Source organism: Frieseomelitta varia, unplaced genomic scaffold (genome assembly GCF_011392965.1).
Source record: "Frieseomelitta varia isolate USP_RPSP 00005682 unplaced genomic scaffold, Fvar_1.2 scaffold_232, whole genome shotgun sequence".
NCBI lineage: Eukaryota > Metazoa > Arthropoda > Insecta > Hymenoptera > Apidae > Frieseomelitta > Frieseomelitta varia.
The window spans coordinates 140183-165356 of record NW_025109960.1 but is presented as its reverse complement, the minus strand read 5'-3'; the positions used below and the strand labels follow the sequence as shown (position 1 = coordinate 165356).

The following is a 25174-nucleotide window of genomic DNA, read 5'->3' as shown; positions in this document are numbered from 1 at the left end:
TTTAATTTCTTTAAGACGTTAAAAAAACATTAAAAAATGTAAAAATAAACGATAAATAGTGTTATTATAATAATAAAGTTGCAAAGCAACATCTATTATTTATATATTTCATAGATATGTATGGAATGTATGTAAAAATAAGCGCGAAGTTTGAAATTGGATATGTATATTTTAACAGTAAAAATTTTAAAAAGTACAAATAAAGTTATACATCAAAATAATCTTGTTTAAAATATGTATTATTCTTTTTGCATAGTATTATTTTGTTTTTTGAAAATAATTGTATATCTTGTATCATTCTATATATCATATTAAGGATTACAGATACATATATACGAAATAATGTATAAAGAAATTAACATAAATAAATCTTTATTTAGAAAATTTTTGTTAAAAAAATAACATATTTAAATAATATCTATCTTTAATTAGCGGTAAAAAAGCTTTTTTATTTATTATTTACAACTAAGATAGCTTTGGTCACTTTGTCTACGATGCAAATATGTTAATGGCACAACAAGACGACTATCTTTACTTTTATAATACTCATTAAAGTCTAAACGTACACTTAACAATTGTAAAGACACATCTTCTGCTGATGCAAGCATTATAAGAAATTTTTTCACTCTATCCTGTAAAAAAATTTTTTAAATTAATAATTATGTTTAAATATAAGATATTAAAAGATTTTCTTTATAATAAATAATAAAAGTCAGATTATATATAATTGTATGATTATTTGAAAAGTTAATTTAATCAAGAAAAGAATAATATTACCTGATACGTTCTTGAAAGTAATCTAAGTTGAATTGAAAGTGTATTTAAGTATTTCGAAAATACAGCTTGACGTTTGACTATTTCTGCATCATTATTTTCTGTTAAATCTGACCCATTTTTCACAATAGTTACATTTACTGAATTATTATCCTTTAATCGGGCTTTGTATTCATGTGTTGCACGTGTAAGAAACGTTTCTTCAAGATTTTGCAAATCTAAAATTGGACCATATACAGAACGTAAATGATCCATAAGTTCCTGTTAAAAGCAATATTTATATATTATGCATATATATTTGTTTTGTATCAAATACAGTAGTAAACTTAATATAATTAATAATATGAAGAAAAGTTATTTCAAATAAAAATAGATATTAGAAAATAATAATGCTTCGAAGAAAAGAAAAAAAATAATACATGTGCTTACTTGTGATTTTTCATCTAAAAGTGTACCACGTCTTACAGTATCTATGAAATGAGTGTGTGCTGTAATTATATCATCTAACGATGGTGCTTGTGCTAATTGTTTTGCAAATGCATCCCAAGAACACTCGATTACCTTAACATTGTTTAATGTTTTTAATATATTAAGTTAATTAAAACAATTAATTAGCTGATTATTAAGAAAATGAGTAACGTACTATTAATCTTAATTTCCAATCTTACCTCAAATAAGAAAAAATATTGCATTTGATGAACCAAATGTACCATACTACTAGTAATTAAATGAATATGAGTTTGAATTGGTAATACTTCAGGCATTTTGCGAAACATTTTTGCTGAAGTTATTTGACGTTTCCAAATTGCAGATAATATAGATTCCATTCTCTTCGCTCTCCATAAAGCGAAAAATACAGTTTGATATATTTGCCTACAAGGTTCTAAAATCTAAATAAATAAAATATTTTTTTATAAAATTATATTTTAATATTTTAACATCTTCAAAAGTAATTAAAGAATATTTTTACAAGTTTTACAATCTATTTATTAGTTTAGTAAACATTCATAGAGAATAAAAATACTACTTTTTTTTAACAGGAAAGTAGAATTTTATAAGTAGATGTGACATCAGGCTTTAAAAAATATAAATTATTTTACATACTGTTCCAATAGGACCTCCTACATTATAATCCAGAATAAAAACGTCCCATCCTCTTTCATTTTCCGAAGGTGCTAATAATCTTACGTCAAGTCGCCTATGAATATCTAAATCATCTATCTTTGTAACAGTCGCTCTTATTCCAGTTTCCAGAATAGAAGATATGTTATGTGGATATACAGAACTGGCTGGTTTATCTAATTCTGGTCTATAAATATAGAAATAAAGAATAAGATGAAAATTAGAAATAACAGAATAATTAAAGACAATTAAAAAAATATTATTTACTCTAATAAATGCATAAGATATTGAATGAAATTTCCTTGTCCTAATAACAGATAACCCTTGATTGCGTGTAAATGTTCCATGAGGTGATATTCTTTTGTTAACACTTCAACTACTCTAGTTGAAGTTTCTTTGTAGGCTGTATCCATCATCGTTTGTAATCGACCATCAGGATCCATATCGAAAAGAACATCAACTAAGAACATATTAGAATAGAGTTTTTTAGCGGCGAGTACATATATATACGAAGATGTACAAATTTATGTATTCATTCACTTATTATCAGAATTTAAACTATTGAATATAATTACCTTTATATTCCTCGCTGAAACTTTTGAACATTTTTGTATGTTTTCCCTGCCATGGAGTAAAATCTTTACATACTTCACGCAGAAAGTTAATACTCTTTCCTGTTCCTAAAATTTTTTTAGCTTGCACTTTTGTAATAAAAGATGGTAGCATATTGTTGCGAACTTGATATTTCTCGTGCCACATTCTCTCCCCAGTAATGTCAGCACAAGCTTCAATAAAAAATTCTCTATATGGATCATCTAATTCACCATCTGCAATCCATCTTATCAACATATTGTACAGAGGATCACAGACACTTTGCAAAATCCTCTTAACTAATTTTTTCACACTAGCATCACCATGATTACTAAATTCATATACTGCAGAAGCTAATGCACCACCTTTTTGTCCTTGACAAGCTTTCACTATACTTGCTAGCCATTTTAAGGCTTCTAAAGGGTCATATGCCCAAAGATGCAAGTGAGACAAGGTAACTCTGTATAATCCTGATTCAGATTGAACTCTATTACATATTTAAACATATTATCATTTATAATAAACTGATACAATATTATGTATTTTCACATTATATTTTTAGTTAATACCTGTTTACTTCTTCTTGAATAACGGCTATAAATCTGTAGTATTCTGATAACTCAGAATGTAATGCTGCAACAAAACTATCGGCCACTTGACCATTTGAAGCAACTGACATTCTTTCTAAACCTTTTTGAATTATATTATGTAAATATCCAAGTTCACTTAATCTCAATGTAGCTTGTTTCCGTGGCCTATCAATGCTAATCATTGGATCTATTTGAAAACCATAATTGGAATCTAACTTCAATATCTTTCCTTCAATACCTAGGAAAGAATATATAAGATCTTGAACCAATATATCTTCTGAAATATATTCCTCTCCATATATTTTATTAGAACTGGTTAAAAAATCTCGTGTATTTTTGTCTGAGTTGTTATAAACAATTTGTGGTGGTGCACAAATTTCAGATGACTGTCCTAGGAAGTAAAGCACATTAATATTACACATCCTAAATTGCATTAAAATTTTAAATTAGTTAAAAAATAAAAAAATATATTGTTTACCACTAGTAGATGCAGAAGATGAGCATAAACCTAATTTTAAATCAGGTGCTGAAAAAACTCTATCCCTTAACTGTTCTGCTGATTGACACACGTTTAACAAAAATATCAGGATTTGGGCTCTGTTCTTCAATGGCTAAATAACATATACAAATATATAATGATGACTTATCATTTTTAACCAAAATGTATTAAATATGTCTATAAAATTATTTTTATTTCTTAAAATATTATGACAAAAGGTAATTATGATCATAAATTTTATGAAATATAAATATTTTATAATCAAAATTTAAATTTATATCATACTCCAGATCTCAAATCATTATATAATTTGTCAAACTGTACTGCATCACAAACTGATAATTTTTCTCTTATTTGACTTCCTATAGTAATTTCATCTTCTTGTAATGTTTCTACTCCTTGAGTTGATGACAATAATCCAAGACAGAAACGCATCCATTTCCTAATTATTTCTAAAATCATTAACATAAAATGTGAATTTTCAAATGGTTCTCATGGATTTGCTAGTAAAATGTTTATATATAATATACAATATATATAATATATAGTAAATACAAAATATGCATACAATATATTGAATCTATCATTCTTTCTAATTGCAGAATATGTCATTTCATTCTAAATATCATTCAAAACTTTAATTGTTGTTTCTTTAATGTTTGTTTACAGAGTATCATATACTACAATCATATACTGTTGTAATTTTTTATATTTTTATGTAGTTGTTGAAGTTGTTCTTGCTTATTTTGTTTATATATTTGTTCTTGCGGAAAAATATATGTGTATTCTATCTTAGTGAACCAATAAGAAAATAAAATAAAAGTAAAGAGCAGAATGAAAATAAGTGAAAAATGTTTTATTTACAATTGTTATTATTTAGTAAATAATTTTCAAGCGTAAAAAAAAGTTCGAAATTATGTTTTACCTGGTTTCTGTTCTCCACAAAGCGAAATAATCATTTTTTGAACAAGATTACCAACAGTTTCACCCTCCATCACGTTTACGTATGATGTTTATTTCAAAAATATTTAATATTTCAGTCAAAGAATATTTGACATATTCAAACTGTCACTAAATAATCAAAACTCATAAGTTTAGGAATATTATTTCGTGTGATCAACAAACGTACGCGCATTAGTTTATCATGAAATTACAATTATATAGAGTACGAATCTTCGTTTCTGATATACTTTAAAATAACAAATTATATATAATAGAATAAAAGTTGCATTAAAAAAGATAAATATTATAATTATTTTTATGTAATATTACTTGTAGTTGTAACTTTCAAATCAAAATAAAAATATAAATGATATGATAACTCGGTGGTACTAAAGTAGAAAATTCTATTTTTAGTACCATCGAGTCATTAATAGATGGCGCCACCGTTGCCTTTAAACATTGACAGGTGACAAGAAATTAATTAAAAGGAATTATTTGTGAACTGTTATGGTTGCGTCTTCGATTTCAGACCCTAAGCTTGCATTTTATGTTTTGTTTAAGTATAGTTTACGTATGTAAAGAACGTTTCAATTTCATTTACGTTAGTTGTAGTGCCAGTAGTGAGTGCATAATTTCGCGCAAACTATAGTGAATATTAGATTCAGATTTATTTGCGAACGTAATTGATAGCATTATCTTTGAAATATGTGCTCGTGGAGTGCAAATTAGTAGCGTGAAAAAATTAAAATTAATTATTCCCCTGATGTGGTTGTAAAGCGTTTAGTTCCACCGGTTTGCCACAACACGGCGCTAGTGTTTCTTACCCTGTAGTTATTACGTGATGATTTATATTTATATCACAATACTACAAATAAATAATAACTCCGTAATTAATTTTAGTTGTTTATATAAAAATATTATCAATATAACAAAGTATACAATTACTAATAATTTAATGAAGATTAATGGAAGTTAAACAACGAAATAACGAATGAAGAATTTCTACTATGGTTGCCATATATATAAGTGTGTGTAAACATTTCCATGGTAATAATAAAATTACTAACAATTTTTAAATATTCTATTGTTTATATTAAGTACACATCTCGACGGAACGATTTAATGAACATAGATATCGTTTATAGATCTAAATATTTCAAAGTAGAGGTCGCTACTACCCCGTAAAACAAAGAAATTTTCATTTGCGAAAAAACCTAATTTAGCGAAATGAATTGTGAACTTTGATGATTTTACTCTAATTAGACTCTTAGCTTTCTTTTCATACCCCATATTACTCTAATTAGACTCTTAGCTTTCTTTTCATACCCCATTTGACCCGTAAAATGCAGAAATAAGTATTTTTGTAAATAATTGGTACCATCGAGTTACCGCTAGATGACGCCACCATGTCCATTTTGTGACAGTTCGCACTAATTACGAAAAAAACCTAATTAAGACGAATAATTTGCGAACTTTTATATATGCCTCCTTAAAATTACGCTCTCCGCTTTCTTTTTATGTGTGTTTGTACTAGAAAAACGTGTGTGTAAAAAGTTAAATTTTTTTTCAATAGATCGAAGGATGTCCTTGTCGCACACTGTTGCTTTCCTTGTCTAGCGTCATTAGACAAGGAGGGCACTAGCATGCGACAAGGACAGACATATTCACGTGGTAGACAAGGAGGGCGATAGCATGAGATAAGGACAGACATATCTGTGCGGTAAACAAGGAGTGTATTAGCGTGCGACAAGGACAGACATATTCACGCGGTAGACAAGGAGGCCGATAGCGTGCAACAAGGACAGACATATATGTGCGGTAGACAAGGAGAGCGATATATCATGAAGTAAGGTATACTATATAAAACTTAAAAATGTATTGACGAGATTTAATTCCGCAACATATTACTAATAAAAATTAAAAATTCAAATTTTTAAAGTTATAAATATACGAAACATTAAAGTTATATTATATTTGAGACTGAAATTAAAATAATTTAAGATTACTAAAAAAAGAATAAAATAAAAGAATAAATTTAACAAATAAGAAAATATTTATTAAAAACTTTAGCCAACAAATAATATTAAAGTAATAATTTATGCAAAGAATAAATATATTAACAGTAAAGGTAATAAACTAGTTAAATTTATTTTGACTCAATATATATAAATAATTTTATAATATAATTAATTTTTTCATCTTTTCTATTTTGGGATAATTTGACTAAATATAAATTTTAACGTATATGCTGTTCAATAGAACAATTATCCAATATAAATAATTTATATTTAAATACCAATTTAGTTTTATAAAATTTTAAAATATATTGTAAGATATTTAGAATAGTTTGGATAATTGTTTTACTGTGATGGAATCAAACATTGGGTTCTGTATTAATATAAAGGAATTAAAAATAATATTTCAATATACTTGTGATTGCAATATTGCTTTTTGTAATAACATACAAAAGGTTTCATTCACTTCCTGACATAAAATGTCTGCAGATTTATCTCCCAATGCTGCTTGTGCAGAATTAACTCTACCAAGTTGTAAAAGTAAACCTATAGTATCCTCAGCTAATGGTGGAAAAGCTAAACATATACGCGTTAATGCTGATAATACAGGCATAAATAAAATCACTCGATCTTTAGCAGATAATACTCCTAAGAGTGTAATTAAAGTGTTAATAGCTAAACGAGAAACACTTAAAGCTTTTGGTAAAGCATATTGAATTGCAAGATGTGAAGCTAAATCTACAGCAAATATTTGTTTTTCTGGTTCTGGTTGTGATAATAATTCAGGAATCCAATCAAGACAAATATGCATAGATGGAATACCAGCAACTGTAATAGGTAATAATTCTCTTGGATAACCCTACAAGTAAAGATAATATTAAATTATTAAAAATTAAATATTTATATAGTTTGTAATATATGTTATACAAAATAGATCAATAATTTTTATCACTTGAATTATTTATTCTTGTTACTTTTAGATATTGAAGAACATACTTTCTGATATGTATATTAGTAATTAGTATGCAATTTAATCCAAAAATAAAAATAAATGGATTTAGTTGTACATACTTGAAAATGGACCAATTTAGCTAATGATGGATCTGCTATAAATACTTGATGTAAATATGAACAGATTATACTTTGTATTTCTCTTAATGACCACATCTGTCCAGGGGTTTCTCTATCTTCTGTTGTTTCTAAACACGCCTCTAATAATATTTGTACAGCAGCACTTTCTTGACCTGCCACTAATGCTATTCTTAAATCTTCTCTTTCAGCTTCACTTGATAACTGACCAATTTTTTCTGTTAGTGGTTTGTCCTGTATATGTCTAGATAACTGAGATCGAGAAGCTGCTAATGCAGCTTGTAAAATTCTAAAAATATTTATTATAAAGTAGCAATTGATAATAGATAAATAAACGTTAAATATTTAAAAACTTACTCAATTTTCTTTTTACCTTAAAATAACAGACAAAATTGGAGCACATCTAAAAACTCTTGTATCACATCTCAATACTTGTAAAGGATCTAATACAATATTTTCTTGTGTTAAAAACACATTTTTTACAAGAGAGTTTTCTATCAATAAAGCATTTATTGATAAAACCCATAAACATCTTGGTAAAACTGTATTTAATCTAAGCCATACTTGTTTGTACAATTCTGAAAAATTACGATAAGTGAAAAAGATTATTTTCAAAATGTTAATGATGTTGATGTTGATATTTTACTTAAAAAAATAAATAAAAGAATAAATCATTACCTTGAATGTATCTAGGAACTCTTGGACTTATAGTTGCTTTGAAATAATGAATTATAATTTCAGCATGTGGCCAAATGTCAGTCGGTTTCATTGACATTAATTGTCTTAAGAGTCTTCCTGTTCTTGAGGGACATGTTTGAATATGAGAAAATGTTTCAATAATCATGATATCAGTAATTTTCACATCTTCATAATTTGTTACTGTAGAGTCAATGTTAATCATTTCATTATCAAGCCAATCATCTACTAATGAAAGATGAGGAAAATGTGTTGCTAGTAATCTGAGAAGAGGTGAAAATAATCCAGCATAATTCATTTGATCCCTTTGAACCAACTGAAGTAGATATTTTATTGGCAACTCTGATAAAAATTCAGTTGAATATGACTTAACTTTTCTATCTTGTGATATAAAAGTATGCATATTAGATAATCTAACATCTTCATATAGCAATAAGTAATATAACAATAGTAATTGTGATGTAAGAGAAGGTTTTGAAATGTCAATATCCATATTATCTATTTCATTTTTGGGGACACTATTGATATTTTTCTTAAAATCAAAATTTGCACCAAATACGCTATTTTGAAATACTCTTCTAATTTCATCTTCAGTAATTGGTTTATTTGTATGTTCTGATGTTTTGTTATTTGTTACTAAAATTGAATTGACATATACTTCAACTAAAGCAGGAAGAACTGGATGCAATGGTGGCACACTGTTGCAAATTTGTTTATAAATCCAATTTTTTATCGGTACTCGATGTTTAGCAAATGCTCTTGACTTAAGCAATTGGTGAATACAATGTACAGGTAAAAATCCTGGAATATTTGCATTTAAATTGGCTGTTACTGGTACTTTTACAGCATGAGAAGTAACAACCTGTTCAGTGAATATCTCTTGCATAAAAATTTGCTTCATTCTAGTTAAATTGTTTGGTCTAATTGGTATTTTCATTCCCAATGTAGCACATACAAGTTCACAAATAGCTGACAGTTGATTGCTATGAAAATGTATTGCCATTAAAAGTAACATTTCTCCAAAACTTGCTGTTACACCACTGGCACTTTCAAAATAAGCTTCTTCACGTACAAGCCATTGCACCCATTCTATGCTTCGTTTTTCAAGATTATGGTGACCTATTAATGAAGAACATGCAATAAGCATACAAAGACCTAACGAAACAAATCTCACACCAGCTGGCGATGGAGGAGGATGAGATGTTAACAACTGTACTATCATTGCTACTTCATCATCTTGGAATTTAATACCTCCAATGCCTCTTAATGCACAATAAAGACGTAACAATGCACTGGCTTGCACAACTTGACTTTCTAGTAATTGACCTGCATTTTGAGATGTTATTGTTTGCAATCGTTTAAGTAGTTCTTCTCTTAAAGATTGTAATGCTGTATGAGATTCCCATTTACGTTTCTGACCATTTCTAATAAACATTGCAATCCATGTTCTTACTTGTTGATCACTACCAAGTAATAATCCTGACACAAAGGCAACTATATCACTTTCTGCTAATGAATTATTTATATTCTCATGTTCCAAGCTTAATGTAATTGCTAAAGCAGGCATTCTACAAAGTTCTACACATTTGGCTCTTACTGCTAATGCTTGACTTGGATTCATTTGACACAACATTGTCAAAGCCATTGTTCTAATCCTGCCTAATGCTGATTCTTCTTGTCTTTCTCCATTAGCTATTAAATGTGCACAAACTTCAGAGAAACTATCAGGGATATTGGCAACTATCCAACAAATTATTTCTGGGCCATATTTAACATGTAATAATGTTTCTGCAATATCCAATATTGATAATACTGTGGGCAACTCTGATAATGCCACACAAATCACATAACTAATCTCTTCCATGTAAACTGCATTATCAAATAAATCAGATTGTTTAATCTGAAATTCCTGGTTTTTCTGTTGTTCCTGTACTTGAGAAGCTATATACAATAGTTCACTTAGAACTAATCTTATTCTTCTAGTAGATTCACTGCGTTCAAATTCTAAAGCAAGGCCACTTTGCAATGACTGAGCAAGTACACTGTCCCTTTGCAAACTTCCCATCTTTTGCCTAACGAAGAGATTATATCAGTTTTATAAGTACACTTTGTATATTTTATATTTTCAACAATATTATATAATAAAAGGTAGATGTTTATGATACAACTGACCTTAATTGTTGTTCTTTCCGGACATCTGTTTCCAATGCATGAAAGTCAATTGAAAGCAATGCAATTATTGAATTTACTGATTCAATACCAGATAGAATTGTCAGAACCTGTTTCCTCTGTTCTACACATTCTTTCGTTACGTCCAATGGAGATATAAGACTCATTCGAACTAAACATGGTAAAATTGGACGTATTTCTTTGTGAGAACACACAGCTAAAACAGGTATGTCTACATTTTGTATTGCAGTAAAAACCCGTGGTGATACACGTGTATTCTCTTGCATGGTTATCATTTATTATCTGTTTAAAATTAATCAAACAGTAATACTTCACATTACAAAATTTGTAATATAACTATATTTTTATTTAAATTACAATATTATTAAATTTTAACTTATTTAGTTTGGAAATAAAATAAAATATTTATTAAATCCATGGGATTTACTGCAATTACTTTATTTGAATTCAATTAGGTTAGAAAACATGAGTCTGTCATCCATTTCTAATTATGCCGCCACACATACACGCGCGCGCGCGTGTGCACGTATACTTACACAGAATTAGATAAAAAAGTTATTTGTAATATTTTTTTAGTAGTAAATCATTTATTCATAAAACGAAATCATACTCTTTCTTTCCTTTATATATAAGAAAATATCACAGCTGAAAAATAAAAATATTACATGGAATGAAATATTTCATTACACAAAATAAACGAAATATGATATTAATATAATTTATTTTTATACGGTTTTGTATTTTCAATGTTTTCGGGGTAATCAAAAACAAGTTTTTACAATTACATTTTTATATTTTATAAATGTTATAACATGTATTTCAATATTAACGAAATTATCCATAAATAAGTATTTAATTTTCAAGAAAAATTTTCATTTGTAAAAATTTCATGAGTTATAAATTTCCAAGAACCAATAACTTTTAATATTCCCTTGTATGTAATAATAATTATGACTGCCATCTACAAATATTATAGTAAACGTGGAAGTTTATTGTTTTACGAAGCAACGTGCGAATGTCTTATCGTGTATGATCTTTCAATTTTGTAAAAAATATGGAATATATTTACCGTTTACCGTTTTTAGCGCTAGAAGTACCTAATTTAAAATTAAAAAGACCATCATGGTTTGTGAAACCTAGTGCTATGGTAGTTTTCTCGTTTATACTTTTGTCATATTTTCTAGTAACTGGAGGTTAGGATTGTATAGAATATCAGTTTCTTATAAATTTTTGAATGAAATAAAGGTAAATACTATTTATATTTCGATGATAAATTTTTTAAAGGTATAATATATGACGTAATTGTGGAACCACCTAGTGTAGGATCAACAACAGATGAACATGGTCATACAAGACCTGTAAGTAAATGGAATAACTTCATCTTAAAAATGTTTAAATTAATGTGTGCAACTTTATTATAATTATGTATTTATTTTTTATAGGTGGCATTCATGCCATATCGTGTGAATGGTCAATATATTATGGAAGGACTGGCATCTAGTTTTCTCTTTACTTTAGGTGGAATTGGCTTTATAGTACTAGATCAAACGCATAGCCCATCAACACCTAAACTGAATAGAATTCTTTTAATATGTGTTGGATTTATTAGTGTCATTGTATCATTTATCACCTGTTGGATTTTCATGAGAATGAAACTACCGTAAGACTTTTATATATTATGCATTATATAATTTCTACAAGAGATTTCTCATTGAAAATAATGTTTTCTTTTATCTTTGTTATATAAAATATAATAATATTTGATAAACATTAAAGTATTATTTTTTCAGGGGATATTTACAATCATAAATTCACTGAATTTAAAGGGGTATTTTGGTAATCCAGCCTGAAATGATCGACTTCTTTGGATTTTTTTCTAAGGAAACCATGATACCTTTTGGTATGCAGTTGCACATGAATTTATTCATACTTAAAAGTATGATTGGGGAGAATCCTTCGTTAAATATATTCACCGCCAAAAATGTGGTGATTTCAACAGTTTTTAATCCCAAGTGCATATGTTTTGGAACGAAAAGTCAAATCAACGAATTAAGTAATTCATTATTGTTTTGTTTCCACTTCCAAACACCTTTTCAACAAATCATCTGATGAAAAAAATAATAATATTAATAATACTCGAAATAGTAATGTCAAGATTTCCATTGTTCTGTAATTTCTCGCTCGATATACGAGGATTTTCAACGTCTTCCTCGACAGTTTATTGATTCCCATAAAATCTTAATCGTTTGGGACGGCTTGTCTGAGAATAACTTGCTTTTATTCTTTTTCTATCCATTTCAATGTACTCAAATTCTGGTTATTAACTTTTGAAAATGCGTACGCTTGTTAACCGAAAATAAAATATGTAATATATTTTTATCGTAAATATTGCTAAATGCCTAAAAATATATCTACAATGGTCAAAATGGACAGCAGGAATCCCACTTCAAAACCCAAAGCCTTCGACAATAAAGATTGAGAAATCGAGGAAATCATACATGCAGCTGTGGTACGTCTGTATGTCGCACGTTGCCAGCAGTACACCGTTTCGTTTAAACATCTATAACTTTGTTAATTTTACGAATTCCAACAAATACTTTTACATAGGCATTCTAGAAAGCATATACTTTGAGAAAATGTAAAAAAAAAATCGATTTTTTTAAGCCGAATTACCAGAATATATGGTATGGATTAAAGCTTGCTAACACATAAAAACTGTCACATTTTGTACTAAATATATTTAAAATGTAATTTACAAATAATATAAGAAGGTCTGTCAAATATATTTCAAAAGGCAAACAATTTTCTCTTTTTCTTTCCTTGTTATTATTATTTAATTTTTTTATTATATAAAAATATATTTTATACAGGTTTTTCTTCATGATGATCAAAGTATATTGTGATATACTATTTATAAATAAAGACAATATATGAACATAAAGAAGAAACAAAAATAATATTAATTTATTTATGTGATGAAAAAGGATGACATGTTTGTAAAATTATTTCATTGTATAAAAATAATAATACTATGTTGTAAATAAATGATCATAAATAAATCTATTTTAGAAATTACATTATAAGATAAATTATAGTAATTTTATTGGAAAACAATAATTATATTACAATGATATAATTTGTTTTTTTATAGAGATAGTACGTAGCACACATATTTTATTTTTTAAATTTCCAATATAAACTTAGTATCTTATTAAGTTACAGAAGTGAAACTTAAACTTCAAAAAGAAATGAAATTTTTGCAAGTATTTATAATTTATTGTGTTTATTTCATTATATTTGGTTGAAATTTCAATAAAGTAATTGTTAAAACATTTTTTACCATTCATACTTTATGAATAGTTGACATCTGCAAATAATAACAATTAGGTTGTTATATAGTATATACACGTAAGTTTGGTTATGTAGTAGTAGTACAATTGTAGTAGTTTCCAATATGGGAAATAATTTTTGTGTTTAAAAATTTTATAAATATAAAATATAATGCAAATAACAGTAATTAGAATATTGTATTCTTTTTACTATTAGAAAACATGTTTTTTCTGGCATTTTATGAAATATTTTTTGTGCACAAAATGGTATGACCCTAAATGTACAAAACTAATGCAAGTGCCATAATTAGAATAGAAAAGGTTCACAAAAATTACACTTTCATATATAATGTAAGTAAATTTTAATAGATATATCTATAATAAAGATTTTAATTGTTATAATAAAAAATAATATATATTTTTCCAGTGATAAAGTGTATAAAAAAAGAAATTATATATTTTTGTATAAACTAGAAAATAATACCAAGTATTATCTAAACTATGTTAATCTACAAATTAAGAGCAAATACTAAATATAGCTAATATAATTTAGCTATGATCGTTGAATTATTTTAACAATTGCATAAAAGTATATAAAAATATGAAGAAAGAACTTATTTTTTTAATATTTTGTGTCATTACAACACTCATCTCATTAGTAACCATAATAAAAACAAATATAAATAATACAAAACTGGAATTAAAATATTCACACAATACAAATAAAAATTCCTCACTTACAAAATTTATCATTGAACCAAAGTGTAACTCTAATTTTGTTGTTTGGATTGTTACATCTCCAGTAAATGATCCTTTATACAGAACAGCATTAAGACGTGCATATCCAAATGAAATGTTAAAAAGTTTAAATATCACAAGGGTTTTTTTATTAGGAATGTCTAAAGAAGAAAGTATATGGGAATATATTATTCAAGAATCACAGCAGTATAACGATTTGTTGCAAGGAGATTTCTTAGAAAGTTATAGAAACCTTACATTAAAACATTTGATGGGTTTAAGATGGGCATCAAGTAACTGTAGATCTACTTTCCTAATAAAAACTGATAATGATATTGTATTAGATGTTTTTGAAATGTTAAAACTTTTAAAAAAGAAAACTATGAATGAAAATGCTATATCTGGATATGTTTTAAGAAAAATGAAACCAATACGAATATCAAATAACAAATGGTTTGTTACCAATGAAGATTTTTCAGGTGATGTTTATCCTGATTTTCTCTCAGGATGGTTTTATATAACCAATTTAAAAGTTGCACAATTATTAGTTTATGCAAGTGAAAAGATTAAGAATTTTCTTTGGATTGATGATGTATTTATTACTGGAATTTTAAGGCAAAAATATGATATTAAAATTGAAGAACTAAATAGTTTATTTGCAACAGATTATAGGTAATTAGTAAAATTACTATTGTAAAATTATTTATTTCATAATATTAATCGCTATTCAGATATTTATTGAATATTAAATATAAAACTGTTTATTAAATTAAGTTAAAATTATTTTATTTCTTTTGAGGAAATATGAAAATTTTTTTACTAAATTATAAATTGTAGTTATTTTATTTCTCTTTTATTTTTCATTAAAAAAATATATTAATTTTGTACAGGTATTTGGAATGTTGTATAAGAGACAAGAAATGGAAATTGAAATGTGGATTTATTGCAGGACCCGATGGAGACAAAAAAGAATTACATATTAAATTTAAAGAATTTTCTGAATATTGTCAATGGAATTGTACTGAAAGGATGAAAAAACAATTAGTATCAAAGACTTGTGTAGCTACTTATGAAGAAAAAATAAATATTATAAATTCTAAAGTTCAGGTTCATTATATATAAAGTTTGAAAAATTATTACTTTTATTACTAAAGAAATATTACAATAATGTATAATTATTTTTTATTTTCTAAATAAAAATAAATTTTTTCTAAGAAAATTTCTATTCTTCAGCTTGACTCAAATAAAGCTGTGCTACTATTAATTCAACTAAATAAATTATTGTAGATCCAAATAGTGATGAAAGTATTATTTTTAAAAATACTTAATTCGTATTACATAATAATAAATTATAATCAAATTGATTACTTTATAATATAATTATAATCAAGATTGATTACTTTACATTTGGTTGAGGCAAATTCATTATATATTTTAGTACGCAATTTACATTCTTTTTGATCGTGAAAATTAAAGTTTGTAAATATTTAAAAAATGAAATAGAATATGGACTAATAAGGACATAGATTTATATTTATCAACATCTTATCTTAAATCTTTTATACTATCACAAAACAAATTCATTGAATTTATCTTAATTTTTCTAGCTACTGAAGTAGTTAATTATATTGTTTTTTATATTACATATTATAATACACATTAATTATTTCTGATTGTTCATCCAATATACGCAATAAAAAATTTAATATACATATAAATAATGATAAATACAAAATTTCAACATATTTATCAGATCTTAAATTGAAATTACTTTGTAAATAAGAAAATTAAAATGGTTTTACAAATTAAATTATAGTTTTAATAGATAATTTATTTGGAAAAAAATGTAAAATGCTTTGGCATATTTTGTGTCATTTATTATTAAAATTATAAAAAATATTTCCCACGAAGGTGAAATTTTTGAATATTGAATATTTTTTATATTAAATAAATTAAATTCAATAAATTATACAAGAAACATTTGTTACTTCTATAAACAACGAAGATATTTTAAAATAAAATTATATAAAGTAATCATTTATGAATCAAAAATTTATAATAATATCATATTTCTTCTATTACAAAGTAATTTCTATTAAAAATTTTATAATACATTAAAAATTAACATACTTTATAAAATAACTAACTCAGTTCAGATTTTTAGTTAGGCTATTTATCATGATAAATATAATATATATAATTTTATATACAATATATCATAATTATGACAACCTTGATAACAATGATAATAACAATGATATTAGGTATCCCATAAAGTGATTTTTGTAATTTAAAAATAATAGGAATGGCTAATTTATTAATTTGAATAAAGTATACATCATTGAGGGATAAACTAATATATTGAATATATTGCTTTTTTGAATATGTAAAATAAAGAATATTTTTTAAACATTTAGCAAGGGAAGACTCTAAATAAGGATAAACGATCTTAAATAATTTTGGAAGATCAATATATCAAAAGTCAATAAATTGAAAGAAAAAAATAAAAATTATTTTGAAATTTTATTTCCATTTAGGTAATACTTATATGCTACATATCTCTTTGAAGCAAAGTAAGTTTCATTTGAAATATTTTTTTGAATAAACTTCAAGATATAAATAAGCTTTTTAAGATACCTAATGATAAATATGATAGCTAGACTGTGAATGTTTACAAATGCATATTTTTATCAGCAGAAAATAAATAAAGAAATGGAATCAACATAAAAATTTTGTCATTAAAAACTTCTAAAAAAATACTTTTTATTTTACATATTGCATATATTTTGAACATTCGTTTGAATGAATTAATTATTTTAATTTGTCAATAGTGTCATTGGTATTCTTTAAAGGCAGGATGACAGCTACTAGTCCTGTTTTGACTAGGTGGAAGTTTGGCAGATTTATGACACATTTAGACCATTTACAATTACACAATAGACAATGGATGTTACAATAAACTAATGTAAGTACTTTGAATTTCACTTTCACTAAAAAATTATCAATGTCTCAACTATGCCATAAACTATATTAATTACATACGTTAATAATATACTGTACTTTATATATTTTGTTGTCATATTTCATTTACATAAATATCCAAAATCTAAAACAATAATATTAAATAATATAAAGTTATAATAAAATTAAAATAATACATAAATCAGTCTAATATATTATAATTAAGTAATTTAATTTTATAAATAGTTTTATGTAAGAGATATTTTATCTAGTAATTATATTTATATCTACTGATAGGACATTTCAATACCTCAGTAATTTAATATTCTATAATGTATGTATAGACATATAGAATTGTCTGCATATAAAGTTTCTAGAAACAGTTCATGATCAGTCAATAATATTTTATAAGTCTGCATATATTTTTCAGGAATATTGTATGAGAATTGTTTACATATCATATATACACGTAATATTACATATTATATACTATAATATGTTATATATTAATTTGTTATAAAATTTTACCGACTGTCCGACTATTTATAAAAACATTGTATGGTAACATAGGCCTACAGATAATATCTATACGACTGCACATGTTTTAAGTGACTTCATACGAGCAAAGCATTCCAACCAAGCGTATTTTATGCTTAAATAGAAAGTTTTACAAGCTCTAGCAAATAATTTTAAACTATTTTTTCAACCAGCCATTGTTGAATGTCTATTTTAATCAAAAAAATTTTCTCACCATTTTCCTAAAACCAGTGCTTTTTTTCTCCTTTTTTTTTGACATTGATGTTATGCTACTACTTCTAGATTCATCACTTTGATCCATTAACAAACCGTTAGTAGCTGTATCACCATCAGTATAAGTTTCTTCTGGAGATAATTTTGAAGGAATAGAACTTACAGTCTTGTTATTAGGATCACTTAAATTCTTACTCCATTCTCCATTCACATCATTTGAATAAGCTTTTCTTTTTTTTCTTGTACTTAAAGCAGTTTTCATAAAGGAAGGTGTTACACTTAATCTCGTGTTCTTTAATGTACTAATATTTTTAGAATTCAAAAGATCTTCGGATCCAATGATGGTTTGTTCGCTGTAAGCATTTTTTTCTGGAAATATATCTGCTAATAACAAATTTGATTCATTTGAATTCTCAGTACATGAATTATTTAGCTGGAAATTTTTAATAGAATCTGTTTCGGCACATGATAACCTTAATTGTATATTGCTCTCTTCATTTTGCCAGTCAATCATATTTTCTGGAGCAGATTTAAGTCTCTTGCATATTTGTTTTTGAGAATCAGTCGTATGTAATACTTCAATAGATGAAGCAGTTTTTGGTGCTATTTGCATTTCGTGCGTAATATTTGTTGGAGATTTATACTGTATTATTGGATAAATTTCTGTATCATTAGTTACATTTGTTTGATTATCAATTAAAGCAGTTGGTTTTTTACGTTTCCTCTTCTTCTCTTTCTTTGTTTCATGAGATTTATCAATAATCATTAAGTCACGATATGTACCTGTAATGTGAGAAGCTATTTCGCTTGGTCTTCGCTTTTTTGTTTTCTTCATATGTGAACTAAAGTTTTCTGCACTTTTACGCCGCATTGTATCTTTATCTGACTGTTGTTTCTTCTTTACTTCAACTCCTTTATTGTTATTTGTCCAATAATACACTAAAATTAAGTATATCACAAAAACTTCAGAACATATTAACAACATATGTTGACCTATTGTGGAGATTTTTCCATGCCAACTATCACGATCATACAAAAGATTTTTCACTGAGTTCGAAAGATTAACGACTGTTTCTTTTAAAATAGCAATTTCTTCTGCTCTTTTTGATTCACGTTCGTCCCTTTTTCGCGTTTCTTCGCTCATTGCCGAGACTGTGCGTTCAAGAGATTTTTGCATTTCTTCAACCTGTTTCTTATATCGACGACTTAATTCTTCCAAGTACTGTCCACTCAAAGACATATTTCTTTCTAATGCCTAAAAATAATGAAATTTTAATAAAATTTATATTCTAATAAATGATATAAATTGATGTTACTGTATTGATTATACAAACAGTGAAAATAAAATTATTTAACAAAGAAATTTCGTTTTGAAAAATTCTATTTTAAAATTGTCAGTATTATGTTGTAAAATTTATGTTCTTATTAACTACATATACCTTTATTCTATTTGAGAGTCTTAGAAAAACAGATTCTTTTTGTGGCATAGTATTCGTCGTTGATTGAATCACTGAAACACTTGCAATAGGACCATTTTGAATATGAGCTGTTTCTCCTTCTAAATCCTTTAAGTCAGATAATAAATTATCAAATGTTAAAGAATCTTGAGGCGATAACTTAATTTCTTGATCTAGATTCTCTGCTGGTTCTTGTTTTCCTTCTTGATCCAAACGTTCTACTTTCTCCATTTTATTAGGTACACTCGTAAACTCCAAAGGTTCCATGTCTGATATATTATCATTTGAAAATTCGTTGCTATCAGTAACAGGTATTGAAGTAGAAACAGTTGTTTCAGGTGAATTTTCAATGGAAATACTAGAACTTATAAATGGCTCTTCAGAGGCCTTTATAATTGAATGTTGTTCCATATTTAAAGTTATCGGAACAGTTGTTAATATTTCAGCTGAAATTGTTTCCTCAATTTCTAAAATTGGTGTCAATGTTTCATTTTTTATTTCTTCTTTTTCCAAAGTTTTAGTAGGCTTTATCTGTAAAACTATATTTTTAGAACTAGAAGAAATCTCAATTGGTGTACTAGTGAATATGTTAGTTTCTTCACCAGATAGTTCCTGAGTACTTTTTTTAAATTCTCGAGAAGATGTATCAACATTTGTATTCAAAGTACGTGTAGCTGATGTATGTTGAAATGATTTTGTGTTACTATTATAATCTTCTTTATGTTTATGTGATGTATCTTCTTTAATAACTTCTTTGAAATCATTCAATGGTATTTCATGACTTGTGTTCATTACCATCTTACGTTCTTTTATCGCTAATACATTGCAAAGTGCTGCAATATATTCAGATTTAAGTATAGATGTTATGAATGTCAATTGAAAATTCTTACTTGAACTAAATCTTTCTTTAAATTGATCATGTCTTTCCGTATCTTGTATATTTTCATTTTGTGTTTCTTTTTTTGCAAAAGTTTCAACTCCTACACCATGAATTTTACATAGTCCATTTTGTCTTAAAGTTCTATTCACTAGATCAATTTTAAGCAACTCATTTAGTTGTTTCTCCCTACAACTAATTAATTGGAAGATTTTTGCAAATTTCTGATCTGAGCAGCTATCACAAAGAATGGTATATCTTGGTGTAGTACAACTAACAAAAGAGTTTTCAAGAATATTACCACTATCTATACTTTGCTGAATTTTTGTGATATTATTATAGGTTAAATCACTAGATTTTACTAATACCTCAGCTGCTTTTTTCATGATGCTCAACACAGCATCTCTGGCACTACCAAACAAATTTCTTGGTGGTTCACCATCTTCAATATCTAAAACCTCCTCTTCGTCACTATCTTCATCGTCATCTATATTTGTATGTGATTCCCTCGGGATTTGATTTTCTGTTTCAGTCTCAAGAACCTCAAATTCACTGGTACCATAAGCACGAAACAAAGAAATAGGACAAAAATGCTCAGATCCATAATAAGTTTGTAGTTCTACTTTTATAAATTTTCCAAAAAGATGTGGTTGTAGAACAAAACTTTGAATATCCTTTACGTGTTTTGCAGTAAACTGACCAACTGGGCTCCAATCTCTTGTAGGAAAACGATCGCTAATATACACTGAAAAATCCTTCGGTGACGAACTAAAAAGCTCAAAATTGGCTAATTCGATTTTCTTAGCTTGAATCGCCTCACAAAGTTCTACTACGAACCATATACGTGACGTACATGTATTGAGCATATATTCATCCCTGGTGGAAACTAAAACGCTTCCAACACTTCGCGCTTCTGGATTTGCTGCTACGATTTTTGCACCACAATCTGGAGAAGCATAATTTTTAGAACGAACTTTCATTCCACCAATTCCTCGTGTTGGTGTTCCAGAATTCTGAACAGAAGCATTTGGATGTGCTACAAAAAGGGTAATTAAGATTTTAATAAATAAATTTATAATTAAATTATAATAACAATATATTTTACATTAATTTTTTAGCTTTTAACATTGTTGAATTTACTAATAAAACTTACATTTTTTTCTTTCAGCTTCTTCTAATCTTTTTTGTGTCCATTCACTGAAGGATGGAATATCTTCATGTGGATTTGAAGATCCTACAGTTACAATTCCTTCACCAAGAACAACTGCAGCAGTGTCATCTCGATTATCTCCCACTAATCGAGCTTTAGCATCAGTATCACTTAATTCTGGGGTTGTTGCAAATGTTCCATCAACTTTAGTTATCTCATCAGGGAATACTTTAACAACATTATCTTCAAGTTTCAACTCTAGTTCATCAGTATTAATAGAAGTTTGTTCAGCTCTTACTACTACCACTACTTCAGGTGTTTCTTCTTTTCCAATTGAATTTGTTAATAATACAGATTCTTCCTCAAGATTAGTTGTTTCATTAGATTTTTCAATAATTTCATTAGTAATAGTTGGTGATGGTGTTTGTATATTAGATAACATTTCTTCTTGTCTCTTTTTTGTTTTCTGTATATTTGCATTTTTTTTCAATAGAGATGATTTCTTTGAAAATAATCTGGATTTCGAAAATTCAGAATTAAGCTTTGATTCTGTTAAACTTTGAAATTCTCCTTGTACAGTTGTATTTATCGAAGTTAAAACTTCCTCATTTTCAGAAATTCTATAAAAAAAAAAAATTTTTTACAAAATAAAATAAAAGATAAAATTCTTTAACTGAATTAAAAATTTTATCTATTATTCATATTTAATAGTAAAATATTTAAAGTAATTAGTGACTCATCTTTTTTTATGCCTATGCATTCTTAACATTTTTATCTCTCTTTGTTAATATATTTAATTGTTAATTTGTGCATAAAATGCATTCTTAACATTTTTATCTCTCTTTGTTAATATATTTAATTGTTAATTTGTTTTATATTATATAATATATAAAATATATATGTATATTTATAAAAGTTTATGTTACATAAATTAACTATTCAAAATATATTTTTTGCTAAAAAGATTCTCTTATTCTTTTTACATTTATTTCTTATCTTTCCTATTATTTCTTTTCAATTTATTCACTTAATGCAATTATTGTCTTATTGGCTATTATCTTATCTTTTATTTCAATTGGCAAATCATTAATTATTCACATTTTTTATTTGTTGTAATCATAATTTTGACAAGCCTATTAAAACTAAAATATTTTATGTATTATGTCACAATATTTTTTATATTAATAAATTTTTATTATTTTAATAAAAAAAAATAATAATGAAAGACCATATTGTGAAAGCACAACTTTGTGTATAATTATGATTTTTAATACTTTTTACGCATAATATGATAATACTTATCTAATTTATATTATTTAGTATTTTAAATATTATTATATCTTACATTTTATCTTCAAAGTACCATTAATGTTCCACAAGAATATTTTCCTAAATAATGAATAATTTAAGAATTTGATTTTTTACTTAATTATCTTATTTTTTAATCTTTTAACTTACTAACTATGACGTTTAAATAAATATTAGACCAAAAAGCTTTTTCATAACATGTTGAGATATTTTTTGTTTAAACATAAGAATCAGAAATACTCAACATATATTAAATAATATATATAGGCTTTACTTTTCATCTTACATAATCAAATGTAATAGGATTTTCTTGTGTAATGTTGACATAATAAAAACTTACCCCTGAGATAAATTAGGTTGTTGAGTAAGACTTTCTGCTATATCTTTGTAAGGATTCTCTTCTTTTTCTGCTTTACCATTTATGACTGTTCCAAAATCAATAGAATCCTCAATATACTTTTCCTAAATTTTTATAAATATTAAATTAGATATTTTTACGCAAATAGAAATTTTATAAGATAAAAAATTATCTAACAACTTTTAGTAATGTATTAATTTATATATACATTTTTTTATTTTGAATCCTTACTTGATAATAATGATCTTTATAATTAGTTTCAAATTTGTGTAAATCATGTAGTTCATTAATTGTTATAGTGGATGTGTCTAAATCATTAACTTCCATATTATTTAATGTATCATTATCATCAGTCTCAGAAGTTTCATTCATTCTAAGAGATGAATGATAATTGCTTTGTGCATTTTCAGAAGCAACTATGATGAACAGAAGTGCACTGCAAATAAAAAATATATCATATATTAAGACAAAGAAAGAAAACAAATTAATTTTCCTTATTTTACTTATTTTTGTAAATATCTAATACACAAGTAATAAATATAAATATTACAAAAGAGGAATTATTTTGTTTTTAATTGCTTTCATAGTTTATAAAGAAAAATCATAAATACCCTATTATAAAATTTGTCTTATATATTAGATATTCAACCATTTAATCTGAACATGTTAAATTAATGTTTTGTATAATATTTTATAAGTTTATTATAGTAACATATTATGTATTAAGTATGTCTGTTATTAATATTACTTTTAATAGACTTAAATAGAATTAAAACAAAAATCTGCAAAATGAATTTAATTTTAATTATTAATTTTTACAATATTTATTTAATACATTATGATTTTATATATATATTTGTTCCGTACAGTTTGCTTTCAAATATATAGAACAGATTAAAAAGAATTATCTTTCTTATAAGTCAATTGCCACAGGAATTGAAATTATAAATACAAACTTTTATACTTTGTATGTATCAAATATCATTAATTCATATATTGACGAGATTGTAAATAATCTAACTTATTGATGAATATTATTAACTTGCATATTTAAAACATTACTTGCATGGAGACAATTAGCAGTAACCTTGTATCTTTTCTGTTTTCTTTTTTTTGTGTGTTTAAATAAAACTTACCGGTTAAATATTATTATTATATTAAAAATATTTCTAAAATAAAATATATGATAAAGTTGTCGGTAATTCTGCATGAATTGTGAATTGTTAATAAAAAAACGAAAAGAAAATGCTTACCTAGATGCAATTGATATAAAAAGTAATGTCCAATACACACAGGTTATACAAATCTTCATCTTTTTAAATGCTCACATTACTTTTCAAAATATTGAATTGTCAATAGGTATTTTTATAAATGTACAAACATATCATCACATCACCACTATACTATTATCACTACCGCTGTTACTACCACTATCATTACTACCACCATCTTTATAAATCCTTTTATAACTATCGCTACTGTCACTACCGCAGTTACTATATACCAAAAATCTGACGTGGTCAAATTAGGATGGTTTTGACATAGAAATAGTTGAATTGTCTATAGATTCATAACACATCCTCCATCGTGCTGTAGTATCAATCATTTTGTGCAAAATATCTTGCAAATAGTACAATTTTGAAGAAAAAAAAACACTTTACATTAAAAATCTTTTTTACATATAACAAAAACAGCTGATTCCATTAAAGCATGCTCCGTAGGTACTTAACACTAACTT

At 26.1% G+C, this 25174-nt stretch overlaps 5 protein-coding genes and 1 long non-coding RNA gene across 11 annotated transcripts; 3 read left to right on the top strand and 3 right to left on the bottom strand.

Moving 5' to 3' along the window:
- Nucleotides 1-408: 408 nt before the first annotated feature.
- LOC122527831 (gamma-tubulin complex component 3 homolog) lies at nucleotides 409-4750 on the bottom strand. Its single transcript, XM_043652375.1, has 11 exons — nucleotides 4502-4750; nucleotides 3862-4028; nucleotides 3556-3688; nucleotides 3057-3468; nucleotides 2472-2974; nucleotides 2164-2356; nucleotides 1879-2083; nucleotides 1443-1664; nucleotides 1204-1335; nucleotides 778-1035; nucleotides 409-632 (listed from the first exon to the last, which is right to left on the bottom strand). Exons 1-11 carry the CDS (start codon nucleotides 4569-4571, stop codon nucleotides 456-458), a joined length of 2472 nt encoding a protein of 823 aa, XP_043508310.1. The 5' UTR covers nucleotides 4572-4750; the 3' UTR covers nucleotides 409-455.
- Nucleotides 4729-15733, top strand: LOC122527835 (beta-1,3-galactosyltransferase 5). 3 transcript variants are annotated; one of them, XM_043652384.1, is made up of 3 exons: nucleotides 4729-4741; nucleotides 14265-15247; nucleotides 15466-15733. In XM_043652384.1, exons 2-3 carry the CDS (start codon nucleotides 14439-14441, stop codon nucleotides 15695-15697), a joined length of 1041 nt encoding a protein of 346 aa, XP_043508319.1. In that variant the 5' UTR covers nucleotides 4729-4741; nucleotides 14265-14438; the 3' UTR covers nucleotides 15698-15733. The 3 variants fall into 3 exon arrangements, with proteins under 3 accessions (XP_043508319.1, XP_043508318.1, XP_043508320.1); XM_043652383.1 differs by lacking the exon at nucleotides 4729-4741 and adding an exon at nucleotides 13923-14188; XM_043652385.1 differs by lacking the exon at nucleotides 4729-4741 and adding an exon at nucleotides 13923-14188 and having other exon boundaries at nucleotides 15525-15649.
- LOC122527829 (integrator complex subunit 2) lies at nucleotides 6938-11012 on the bottom strand. The gene is made up of 5 exons (XM_043652371.1): nucleotides 10491-11012; nucleotides 8301-10390; nucleotides 7996-8200; nucleotides 7605-7911; nucleotides 6938-7392 (listed from the first exon to the last, which is right to left on the bottom strand). Exons 1-5 carry the CDS (start codon nucleotides 10781-10783, stop codon nucleotides 6940-6942), a joined length of 3348 nt encoding a protein of 1115 aa, XP_043508306.1. The 5' UTR covers nucleotides 10784-11012; the 3' UTR covers nucleotides 6938-6939.
- On the top strand, nucleotides 11449-13310 carry LOC122527846 (oligosaccharyltransferase complex subunit OSTC). Of its 2 annotated transcripts, XM_043652408.1 has the most exons (5): nucleotides 11449-11701; nucleotides 11793-11866; nucleotides 11951-12168; nucleotides 12299-12331; nucleotides 13190-13310. In XM_043652408.1, exons 1-4 carry the CDS (start codon nucleotides 11563-11565, stop codon nucleotides 12315-12317), a joined length of 450 nt encoding a protein of 149 aa, XP_043508343.1. In that variant the 5' UTR covers nucleotides 11449-11562; the 3' UTR covers nucleotides 12318-12331; nucleotides 13190-13310. The 2 variants fall into 2 exon arrangements, with proteins under 2 accessions (XP_043508343.1, XP_043508342.1); XM_043652407.1 differs by having other exon boundaries at nucleotides 11451-11701; nucleotides 12299-13310.
- On the bottom strand, nucleotides 13803-25174 carry LOC122527828 (SUN domain-containing ossification factor). Of its 3 annotated transcripts, none has more exons than XM_043652370.1 (7): nucleotides 24690-25174; nucleotides 23668-23872; nucleotides 23419-23540; nucleotides 21774-22390; nucleotides 19726-21656; nucleotides 18288-19541; nucleotides 13803-13875 (listed from the first exon to the last, which is right to left on the bottom strand). In XM_043652370.1, exons 1-7 carry the CDS (start codon nucleotides 24746-24748, stop codon nucleotides 13852-13854), a joined length of 4212 nt encoding a protein of 1403 aa, XP_043508305.1. In that variant the 5' UTR covers nucleotides 24749-25174; the 3' UTR covers nucleotides 13803-13851. The 3 variants fall into 3 exon arrangements, with proteins under 3 accessions (XP_043508305.1, XP_043508302.1, XP_043508303.1); XM_043652367.1 differs by lacking the exon at nucleotides 13803-13875 and adding an exon at nucleotides 15928-16038; XM_043652368.1 differs by lacking the exon at nucleotides 13803-13875 and adding an exon at nucleotides 17534-17681.
- LOC122527849 lies at nucleotides 17074-21930 on the top strand. Its single transcript, XR_006306421.1, has 5 exons — nucleotides 17074-17148; nucleotides 17407-17540; nucleotides 21153-21229; nucleotides 21312-21667; nucleotides 21789-21930. It is a non-coding gene; the product is annotated as an uncharacterized LOC122527849 (long non-coding RNA).